The 12,702-nt window shown below is 41.1% G+C and overlaps 1 protein-coding gene across 1 annotated transcript in view; it reads right to left on the bottom strand.

The window, feature by feature from the left end:
- Positions 1–12,702, bottom strand: part of SKOR2 (SKI family transcriptional corepressor 2) — a 53,788-nt gene that overhangs the window by 28,603 nt on the left and 12,483 nt on the right. The window contains exons 4-5 of the mRNA XM_063913378.1: positions 9,043–9,117; positions 612–677 (exon numbers count right to left, since the gene is read on the bottom strand). Of these exons, the coding sequence (XP_063769448.1) occupies positions 612–677; positions 9,043–9,117 (141 nt within the window). The remainder of the gene's footprint in view (positions 1–611; positions 678–9,042; positions 9,118–12,702) is intronic.

Raw genomic sequence — 12,702 nt, forward strand, 5'->3', positions numbered from 1 at the left:
CCCAGCGTTCGCCCAGCCACGCCTGTGTTTTCCCCGACACGCCTGCGTTTTTCTAAGCACTCCCTAAAAACGGCGGGTTGACACCCAGAAACGCCCACTTCATGTCAATCTTCCTGCGTTGTGCCGTGCGACTGAAAGCTTCGCTAGAACCTGTGCAAAACCACAAAGGTCTTTGTACCCGTATGACGCGCCTGCGCATTGCGGTGCATACGCATGCGCAGAAATGACGATTTTTAGCCTGATCGCTGCGCTGCGAACCACGGCAGCTAGCGATCAACTCGGAATGACCCCCAATATCGCTATCCTCCGGGATTGATATTTTTGTGCATTCACAGTTGGAGGAAGGGAATCAGGTCGGTTGCACGTGTGCAATTAAAGAAAGGGAAGAGGTCATGCATGCGCAGTGGAGAAAAAGACGAGGTGAGAAGATCGCCACCAGCACCAAGCATCACGATTTTAGGATCAATCCTGCTGGTACATTAAGTCTCCAGGATCAATCCAAAAATATATATTGTCCATGAAATGCAATCTTTATGAAAGATGGAATATTGATGCCCATCCCTACCCTGCTGTGAATATCCGCCTACAAATAGTTTTTGAAGTGCTATTACCTTTTCCCATACTTCCTACGTCCTTCTTCAGTGGGTGCGATGTGCTGTTTTCCTGACTGGCTTCTCCTACAGACAAAACAGATAAAAAAAACAAGAAAATGTCTTTTTTAAATGGGTTTGTTGATGGTGAATCTTCAGCCATCTATTTTTTCCCCTCCTTGGTCCGTTTTACGGCTGCAGAGTAATTGCCTTTTTTAAAATTAAACCAGTTTCACGGGCAGCGAAGTGACAACATAAATTTCAGTTTAAGGGCCCATTCAGCGCGGTACATTGCCACCGGCGGCGAGGAGGTCACTGCGCCCTGATGCTGGATTAACCACCGTCTCCTGCTTTGTACAGATGGAGTTTTACTTATTTAGTGGTGGCTGTTAGGAAATTATGGGCATCTGTTAGTGTGTGGAAGGACGCCCGGCACTACTTTTTCGGTCTCTCTTTTATTTTTTTTTATTTTTTTTAATATCCTGTTTTTATCGCCGACATTTCAACAAGTGGCGGCAATAAAGATGGAGGAAGGTTGGTGAGATAACGATGCACCGGTCACCTGTTGAGAACATGATGCAAAAGTTAATCAAACGCTTTATGGGACCGATATCCCGCCAGAAATGTTTTTATTTTTATTTTTTATTTCTTGTTATTTTGTTGAATTTGACATTCATATTTATGTACATATAAAAAGAGTAACCGGAGAAGTCTGCCGTGGAAATTATAAAATTATTGTTACATTATTATGGACAGCAATATTCGTTCCACGGATCCCGTGTCTAGAAAATACAACGCACACCGCTGCAACATATATATACTTGCCGGGAAAAAACTTTTTTTTTTAGTGCATGTACTGTTTGTAACACAAGAGACTAATGCTGGGCGTACATGGGGGGTAATTCAGGGGGTAATTCAGACCTGATCGCTAGGCTGCGTTTTAGCACAGTGGGCGATAAGGTCCAAACTGCGCATGCTTATGCACCGCAATGCGCAGGCGCGTTGCACGGGTTCAAAGCGGATCGCCACTCAACGATGGGTTTGTGCGACGGATCCGTTCGCACGGGCGATCGCAAGGAGACTGACAGGAAGAAGGCGTTTGTGCGTGTCAACTGACCGTTTTCAGGGAGTGTCCAGAAAATGTAGGCGTGTCCATGCGTTTGCAGGGAGGGTTCCTAACATCAGCTCCGGTCCCGGACAGGCTGAAGTGATTGCAGCGGCTGAGTAAGTCCTGGGCTGCGCAGAGACTGCACAAGATCAGTTTGTACAGCTCTGCTACACACTATCTGATCGCAGCAGTGCAAAAATCGCTTGCTAGCGATCAGGTCTGAATTAGTCCCCTTGTCAGATAAAGGCCCAGATTTATCAAGCCTTGGAGAGTGATAAATTGCACGGTGATAAAGTACCAACCAATCAGCTCCTAACTGTCATTTTTCAAACACAGCCTGTAACATGGCAGTTAGGAGCTGGTTGGTTGGTACTTTATCACAGTGTAATTTATCACTCTCCAAAGCTTGATAAATATGGGCAAGAATATCTGTCAGACCGAAACCCATGGGCCTGAAACTAATCAGATAATCTGGCCATACACTGGGACAGATGTACTAAGGGCGGGATGTACTAAGCACCAGTAGCGGTAAAACCTGTTACCGGCCCGTTGTCTTTTCCCATATGTTCTCTCCTCAGCCTGCCGCGCTGTCAGTTGGTTCCGCGTCTCCTGTGACACGTGACTTCTTTGGCGCGGCACCTGCTCTCATGGGCGGCCGTGTAACAGGAGATGCAGAAGCAACTGACAGCGAGTCTGGCTGAGGATAGAACATATGGGAAAAGACAACGGGACGGTAACAGGTTTTGCTGCTCTGTTACTGCTTAGTACATCCCGCCCTAAGCCTTGGAGAGAGATAAAGTGGGGAGAGATAAACTACTAACCAATCAGCTCCCAAGTGTCATTTTTCAAACACAGCCTGTAACATGGCAGTCAGGAGCTGATTGGTTGGTACTTTATCTCTTTCTAGTTTATCACTCTTTAAGGCTTAGTACATCTCGCTGTATGTGAGATAACTTATAGTGTATAACCACACAATATCGGGGTGCCTCTCCTGGGGAGGAGACATTTCTGCGTTCCTCCCCCTGTGAAGGAACAGGGTCGGCCAGATGCGGTCAACCAATGATCAGATCAGTCGGGCATGTTGGAAGATTTTCATCTCTGAGAGGTTGCAGTGATACACTAGGGCCCTCATTCCGAGTTGTTCGCTCGCAAGCTGCTTTTAGCAGCTTTGCACACGCTAAGCCGCCGCCTCCTGTGAGTGAATCTTAGCTTATCAAAATTGCGAACGAAAGATTCGCAATATTGCGAAAAGACTTCTCTGTGCAGTTTCTGAGTAGCTCGAGACTTACTCTGCCAGTGCGATCAGTTCAGTGCTTGTCGTTCCTGGTTTGACGTCACAAACACACCCAGCGTTCGCCCAGACACTCCTCCGTTTCTCCAGCCACTCCCGCGTTTTTCCCAGAAACGGTAGCGTTTTTTCACACACACCCATAAAACGGCCAGTTTCCGCCCAGAAACACCCACTTCCTGTCAATCACATTACGATCACCAGAACGAAGAAAAAAACCTTGTAATGCCGTGAGTAAAATACCAAACTTCATAGCAAATTTACTTGGCGCAGTCGCAGTGCGAACATTGCGCATGTGCAATTAGCAGAAAATCGCTGCGATGCGAAGAAAATTACAGAGCGAACAACTCGGAATGACCACCTATGTGATTATCAGCCCAATAAGATGTGGTGTGGACCAATAATAGCAAAATATATGCCCGGCTTAATAATTATACTGATAATACTTATTTGTATAGTACTTTTCTCCAAAAGGACACAAAGTGCTTAGCATATGTAATAAAGAAACCGTGGTACAAAGCAGGCAGCCATTTTGGGCACACTCCATTTTTTCAGTAATTTATTTATTTGCAAAAAATATGTTTTCTATGCATCAAACATGCAAAAAACTGAAATCAATAAATGGTAGTGCATCTATAGGATACACGTGTACGCTGGAACTATTTACAAAATGGTTTCCCATGGATACCTCATGGTCTGCTTATATTTTTAGCATTCTCAGTCTGTCAATCACTATCTTACAGCATTCCCATTTATATAGGGATCAATAAACCCTCCTGTGATCTGGTCACAAATCACAGTGCAAGACTATCTATCTATCTATCTATCTATCTATCTATCTATCTATCTATCTATCTATCTATCTATCTATCTATCTATCTACAGTATATATTTAGGTGTAGTAGATATTAGGAGACAGTTTGTCTGTATTAGAACTGACACTTTCACTAAATTTACCAGACAGAATTCGATCTCAATACGAGTTTCACTCTCATGATACATTATTTGCGTTGTTTTTATTTTATTTATTTTTCTAAATAAAAACTGATAAAGGCTGATTGCATAAGTATACAGCTCCTATGCAGTGGAAGCTCCAAGTTTGCACAGATGAAAGCTATTGACCTAACGCTTGACTTTCAATTAGCCTCTACATGTGAATCATTAAAAAAGGTCAGCATTTATGGTCAAAAGATCCCCTAATTTAAATAACATTAGCCATACTGTGAATCTTAGGGAAAGCTGTGAAAATGAGATGAATATAACATTCTAGAAATGAACAAGTAGGATGAACTGTAAGGAGACAGAAGCGTATCATACCCCGAAGGCACTGCCTAGACAAGGCCGTCCCTTATAGCGTCAAAGTATATCCCAACCATATCAGGAGGCTTGCATAACACTGGCCAGTACGGGAAGGCGGTTAGGAAGAGGCCATTACTGAAGAAAAACCACATAAAAGCAAATCTGGAGTTTGCCAGCATCACAGTGACCCAGCACCATGTAGGAACAGGTTTTGTGATCAGATGAGACAAAAATATAGCTTTTTGGCCCCAATTCAAAGCGCTATGGGTAGGGAGGCCAATCCCGGGCCGTTTTTTCAATCCCGGGATTCGGGATTGAAAAACGGTCAATCCCGGGATTCCCGGGATTGCAGTAGGGATTAGAGAAAGTTGTAGGGAGCAGCGCTGGAGGGAGGGTGTAGGTAGCGCTGCGGGAGGTAGGGAGTGTGTAGGTAGCGGTGCGGGAGGTAGCGAGTTTGTAGGTAGTGGTGCGGGAGGTATGGAGGGTGTAGGTAGCGGCGCGGGAGGTAGGGAGTGTGTAGGTAGCGGTGCGGGAGGTAGGTAGCGGTGCGGGAGGTAGGGAGTGTGTAGGTAGCGGTGCGGGAGGTAGGTAGCGGTGCGGGAGGTAGGGAGGGTGTAGGTAGCGGTGCGGGACTCAGGACAGAGGGTGTAGGTCACGGCAGGGAGGGAGGAAGGCTGCACGGAGGGAGAGAGGATCATGTGTGTAAGTAATAGTACTTACTATTAGACGGGCGGCAACCATTAACACACTGAACGCGGCGGCATTTCAAATGAAGCGCCGCCCGCCAGCCAACCAGAGCTGGCGGACCGGCAGCCAATCAGGGAAGCGGCCGCAGCAGTCGCTCCTGATTGGCTGCCGCTGCAGCTTCCCTGATTGGCTGCCGGTCCGCCAGCTCTGATTGGCTGGCGGCCGGCGCTACATTTGAAGTGCCGCGCGCGTTCAACTTGTTCATGGCTGCTGCCGGCCTAAATGAGTAAGTACTATTACTTACACACCCACCCTCCCGCCGCCGCGCACGTGCAGTATAATCCCGTGAATCCCGGGATTGGATGCTCCAATCCCGGGATTTAAATCCCAGCATTTTTGGGCCCAAATCCCGGGATCCCGCCGATCCCGGGATTGGCCTCCCTAGCTATGGGGCATATAAAAATAGCTCAATCCAATAAGCGGGGATTCATCCGCATGTGAACCCTGTGGCTAAGGGGGGCATGTACTAAGCATTGATAAAAGTCGAGAAGGGAGCCAGTGGAGAAGTTGCCCATGGCAACCAATCAGCTGCTCTGTATATTTTTTTAAGTATGCAAATTATAAATGTTACGTTAATGCTGATTGGTTACCATGGGCAACTTCTCTACTTTTATCACTGCTTAGTACATGTTCCCCTAAGTGAATATGTCCCTATGCTTTGCGCAAACCAAACACTGCCCATTCCCCAGCAAACCCCATTCCAACAGTGAAGTATGGGGGTGGCAGCATCATGTTGTGTGAATGCTCTTTCTCAACGGGGACTGGGCATCCTTTGAAAATACAGGACAACCTGCTATAGTCTGCTAGAAATCTAAGGCATGGGAAAAAGTCACCTTTCAGCACCGATCCTAAGCACAAGGCCAAAGCAGCATTGCGGTGGTTTAGCAAGAGACGGGTGAATGTGCTATAATGGACAAGCCAAAGTCCAGATCACAATCCATCTGGGAATCTGTGGCAATATCTTGCAGACCACAAGTGTCATCCAACCAACCTTAACAGCCTAGAGCAAATCCGCAGGAAGAATGGACAAAAGTCCTTCCCTAACAGAGGGTCTGATTCTGATTTCTGAATAAAGCAAGAAAAGGCAAGTACTGTAACTGTGTACCAGGACAAACCATGTTGCAATGCAAGGGGTCCAAATACATACGTTGTTTTCTCATGCAGGGTAAATACCGGCTGCTTCTGCATGTAGCCCACAAATACTGGACGGCTTTATTTTTACAATGCAATTTACATCTGAGTTTGGACACGTCTCTCTCAAATATAAATCTGCTCCACCTGCAGTACAACATGGTTTTACCCGGGTGCAGAGTTACTTAATCTTTCCTACTTTATTCCCAAATCAGATTCAGGCCCAGTAGTGAGCAAACCTGGTATATACTTACCCCCAGACTTGGACTGGCCCACAGTGGTACAGGGGAAACCACTGGTGGGCCCTACTGCCTGGGGGGGAGGGGGGGGGGATCATGTTCTAGACTGTGCACTTGAATTATACATTATACATATGTTACCTTATACTGGACTATGGTGTATTTTCTATATTGCTGTTATTAATCTGTTATTAATCTGGTACATTATCATGCATGCAGCAGCTAAATTTACTGTATATATCTATGAAGGGGCCCAGTCGTTGCATTCTCTAATGGTTAGTCAAACCAATGAGTTGGCAGGCCACACCCCATCAGCAGATAGATATAATAAAGATAGATAGATAGATAGATAGATAGATAGATAGATAGATAGATAGATAGATAGATAGATAGATAGATAGATAGATAGATAGATAGATATGAGACACATAGATAGACATTAGATAGATAGATAGATAGATAGATAGATAGATAGATAGATAGATAGATAGATAGATAGATAGATAGATAGATACAGTAGTTATATGATATTAACCTCCGTAGATAAGTAAAAGGTAATAGCTATAAGATAGATAGATAGATAGATAGATAGATAGAAAGAAAGATATGAGATAGATATAATAAAGACAGACAAACAGATAGATAGATAGATAGATATATAGATAGATATGAAACACATAGATAGACATTAGATAGATAGATTGATCTGAGATAGATAGATAGATAGATAGATAGATAGATAGATAGATAGATAGATAGATAGATATGAGAGGATAGATAGATAGATAGATAGATAGATAGATAGATAGATAGATATGAGATGATAGATAGATAGATAGATAGATAGATAGATAGATAGATAATGGTAGTAGATAGTTATAAGATGACAGATAAAAGGTAATAGCTATAAGATAGATAGATAGATAGATAGATAGATAGATAGATAGATAGATAGATAGATAGATAGATATGAGCTAGATATAATAAAGACAGACAAACAGATAGATAGATATATAGATAGATATGAGACACATAGATAGACATTAGATAGATTGATTGATCTGAGATAGATAGATAGATAGATAGATAGATAGATAGATAGATAGATAGATAGACATGAGAGGATAGATAGATACATAGATTTGAGATGATAGATAGATAGATAGATAGATAGATGATAGATAGATAGAAGATACATATATATGAGATACAGACATTAGATAGATAGAATGGTATGAGATGATAGACAGATAGATAATAGATAGATAGATATTAGATGATAGATAGATAGATAGATAGATAGATAGATAGATAGATAGATAGATAGATAGATAGATATGCGATAGATAGCTAGATAGATAGATAATTGATAGATAGATAGATAATAAATAGATAGATAGATAGATATGAGATGATAGATAGATAGATAGATAGATAGATAGATAGATAGATAGATAGATAGATAGATAGATAGATGGATAATTCATTGATAGATAGATAGATAGATAGATAGATAGATAGATAGATAGATAGATAGATAGATAGATATTAGATAGATAGATAGATAGATAGATAGATAGAAGATAATTAATTGATAGATAATAGATAGATAGATAGATAGATAGATAGATAGATAGATAGATAGATAGATAGATAGATATGAGATAGATAGATAGATAGATAGATAGATAGATATGAGATAGATAGATAGATAGATAGATATGAGATTGGATGTAACAGCATTGATATGTCTTCGTCCTGTGCTGAGAGCATCGCACAATGTAAGTGGCTATAGATAGGGAGGTAGGTGGGCACCTGGTGGCCCCCGGCTGTCAGTGCAGCTGCCCCCTGATCTCAGTGCTGCACACAGTCAGCCGGCTCCTCTCTCCCTGCCCCTCTCAGCCTCTCTCTCTGCTGCCTGCTCTCTCTGTCTCATTTGACAGGCAAATTTGCAGACATTGCCTCAGGATAACAACCTCGTTTGACAGTCAATTAACCGTGAATAGTCAAAGCCAAGGCAGTTTGCATTACATAAATGGAAAATTAGATTCCCTGCTCCCAAGAAAGCAAACCTTCTCCTTAAGACACTGCAATAGACAACTTAGTATCAAAACTTCTAATCACGTACTCCCCAAACCCCTCGGAGACGTTTAGCAATCAGTAAGAAGGTGGTTTCATTTAATTTGTATAATGTAATTTTTGTAAATGTATTATACATTTTGTGTAGAGATCATTATCATGAAGATAATATAAATGTTGAAAGAGATGCAATAAAACACCTTTAATGTCTGTCTGACAGTTATAAAAAGCAATAAGCTGTGATCCTTTTTAATGGAAGGTTTGTAAGAAACATTTCAATTATTGTCATTTCATGCCTTTGCAGGCTATCTCATTGTACATGTTTCTAAAATCCCCTTTTGATGCGTCCTCTGCAATTAATAATCCGCTCGCTATTAGCTGTTGTTGTGTTTTATCATTTTTTTTTCTCTTTTGATTTTTTTTTCTTTTTATATTGGCCTATTCTCCGCAAATCACCAGCTCCGAGTGCGTTTTATTCCAGACCTTTGCTCTAAACATTCCAGACAATTTCCTTTATCTTGGCCTGACGGATATCAGAGATTGTATTCGAATGCAAAATACCTGGTATTTCTCTCCAGAATTCACTGCCGGACGTGTCGGATTCTGCCACGTATAGATGCATCTCCTTGCTTTTATCTGGAATCACACACAATATATTCACATTAGCACAATATATATGCACAGTTGCAGCTTTAAAACATAACATCTACACCATAACGCTATAACCTGTGGCTCTCAGTTATGTGTGGAACTGCAGATTCCTGCAAAATCTGATTAATAAAAGAACTAAAATGGGAAAAAAATAATTCTATTTACAATTAAATCACAGATCGCAGATAATCCCAACTGCATATATTCAGTTTATTTTAAAAGCTTCCCACTTTTTGATTATACTTTTTTGTGGAACATCTATCCCAATATATCGTGACATATTAATGTGTCTAGACAGACTGGTTGGGAATCAATTCTATAGGGGACAAAACTAAAATAAACACAATTAGTATGAAGCGTATTGAAAATACGTAGGAAAAAGCGCACTTTAAAAAAGGCGCAAAAGCGTTCCACTTAACATAAACTCACAAATAGCATTTGCAGCAGACGTATGCTTTAGCTTCCCAATAGTGCAGGGACGTAGAATGCTTGGGCTAGTAATGAATGGTAAAGAGACATTACCCTATTTGTACACAATATAATAATGTAATGAAGTGTCATATGCACAAGAGAGAATATTATCTGGACAGTTATTAATAAAAGCAAAAGTCACATTTTCTGTATAAAATGTAATTAAATGCAAACACCCCACATGTGTCGTTTACTCCTTTAAAAAGCAAATTGTGAAAATGCAAACAGCCAATCAGAAGCAGCCAGATGGCGCAGCAACAGTCATTACCGTCATTGTATTCTTTGCACCAGTTGCTGCAACAGCTACGCCTCCAACCGGACATAGCTGCAGATGCGTCTATGCCCAATTTACATGAACACGCCCCCGTACTGTACTAAACTTAAGGCTACCCTCTCCAGGGGTAAAGAGATGCAAATCATGGGCATGCACAAATCCGCATATGGATGTATACTGTATGTACACATTTATAGCGTGCATGCACAGTATGAGAATACATATCTTACGCAGGAAAAAAAAAATGTTTCTTTGGCATACAGCAGCCAATCAGATAAGAATATTTGCAGTTTTTAAGTTTTTTCCTAACCTTATTGGCTGCTGTATGCAAATACCAATCCGCCAATGTGGTAGAAAAAGAGTCCCCTCTTACTGTATAGGCAATGACATTTTATAGAACTGTGCGAAATCTGCAAAGGCGACGATGAATATTGTTCTATTGCAAATCTAAAATAGGGTTTGTCAGAGTGACAGTTTACTGTATTAATGAGGAATGAAATATACCCCTGGAAGGGGTATTTATACCATCATCTAAAGAGAGAGGATAATAGTGTACGGTTGTTATAAGTATATTGCTGGGAAAGCTGGATCTGCACACAAGGTGTATTTATGATTAGAAGTGACAGGAGAGCGGTGACATTATTCCCTGTAAGTCCTGATTCACTGGGGTGAGGATCATATTTGCTTCTGCAGTCATGTAACCTCTTGTGTTAATAGAGGAAGACAGACATATAGAGGGTTGATGTAACAGATATTTTCCATGGCAGTGGTGTACCATGAGCAGACAGGTGATGTGCTGGGTGAGTCAGTACACCAGGTGTAGGCGGAGGGGACTATGCAGTGGGGTCAGTCGGAGAATAAGGGAATTGTACAATGATAGGCAGACAAAAGGATATAAATAGAGATGAGTGGGTTCAGATTTACTCGGTTCTTAACGCCAGAATTATCGCAAGTTCTTTTTTTCTGGATTTTTCTTATTGGTTAACCAAAACACGTGATGTCCGTGAGCCAATAAGGAGATTCCAGTAAATCCGATTAAAACCGAACCCGCTCATCTCTAGATATAAGACAGACAGATATATAGATAAATAAAGAAATAGATAGATAAAAAATTTTAGATAGTTGATAGACATGCAGACATAAAGACATTATAGAGAGAGATAAAAAAATTTGATAGTAGATACTAGACAGACAGATAGATAGATAGATAGATAGATAGATAGATAGATAGATAGATAGATAGATAAAAATGTTAGATAATTAGAGATGTGCGAGTTCGGATTTATCCGGATTTTTTTTATTGGCTATCCAAAACACGTGACATCCGAGAGACAATAAGATGCTGTTTTGAGATTCAGCTAAATCCGAATAAATCTGGATAAATCCGAACCCACACATCTCTATAGATAATTGATAGACATGCAGACATAAAGACATTATATAGAGAAAGATTAGATTGATAGACATAGAGACATAAAAAAATGATATAGAGAAAGATGAGATAGATAGACAGATAGACAGACAGACAGACAGACAGATAGATAGATAGATAGATAGATAGATAGATAGATAGATAGATAGATAGACAGACAGACAGACACATAGATAGATAGATAGATAGATAGATAGATAGATAGATAGATAGATAGATAGATAGATAGATAGATAGAGACATCAAAAAATTATATAGAGAAAGATGAGATGGATAGATAGATAGATAGACAGACAGACAGACAGACAGACATAATTATATAAAGATGATAGACAGACAGACAGACAGACAGACAGACAGACATAAAAACATTACATAGCGTAAGATGATAGATAGATAAATAGATAGATAGAACATTATATACAGTAAAAGGATAGATAGATAGATAGACAGACAGACAGACAGACAGACAGACAGTACCACTGCAAACCTGTGTATCTAGCAGATAAAAGCATGGGGATTGTGATAGCATTTCAGCTGGTGCTGTGTACACTCTGTGTAAATCCCAGCGTGGGCATTTCTTGTAAACATTTTTCCTAGTGTTTTCATGGCTATATAAGGCCTAGTTGGGTGTGTCTCAAAAGCCAGCACTTGTCTGGGTGTTAACCTCTGTACCTGAGAGGTAAGTGCATTTACAGGCAATCTAGTGGTGTATGTATGCTAGTGCAGGGACTTACAGACATTTGGGATCACTTGACGACGTGCTGCAACATTAAGGGGGACATTTACTAAGCAGTGATAAAAATGGAGAAGTGAGGAAGTGGAGAAGTTGCCCATGGCAACCAATCAGCATTGGTCGTAACATTTATAATTTGCATACTATACAGTTGTACGAAGCAGCTGATTGGTGGCCATGGGCAACTTCTCCGCTCACTTCTCCACTTTTATCACTGCTTAGTAAATGTCCCCCTAAATGTTTTATTCAAAATATGAAGAAACTCTCCGTGCCTTTATTTGCTGAATGCGCACAGATTTGCTGTGGTGGTGATAGCGCTAATGACAACTTCCTGTTCTATTCGTTACCAGCCCGTCAAAATGACGGAACAACATAACAGTACTGTCAGGGCCATTGGCTGTGTGCGGGCCCGAATGGGGCAACACTTGAATTGCTCTGTTGGGCTCCATCTAGTGGCCGCTGGTGCTCAAACCACTTGAATTCCCCCATAGAGGTGAGGAGCAGTGCTAACCTTTTATTATATAGGATATTGTTTTATGTGCCATAATGAAATTAGGGTTTTTATTTCTATTTATAGATATTAGCCAGTTTTGGGCCAAGCAGTGGCAAATGTAGTCATCATGCCAGAGGTAGGTGTTCTCAAGACAATATGGATTT

The sequence above is a fragment of the Pseudophryne corroboree genome, chromosome 1 (genome assembly GCF_028390025.1).
Source record: "Pseudophryne corroboree isolate aPseCor3 chromosome 1, aPseCor3.hap2, whole genome shotgun sequence".
In the NCBI taxonomy this organism is placed as follows: domain Eukaryota; kingdom Metazoa; phylum Chordata; class Amphibia; order Anura; family Myobatrachidae; genus Pseudophryne; species Pseudophryne corroboree.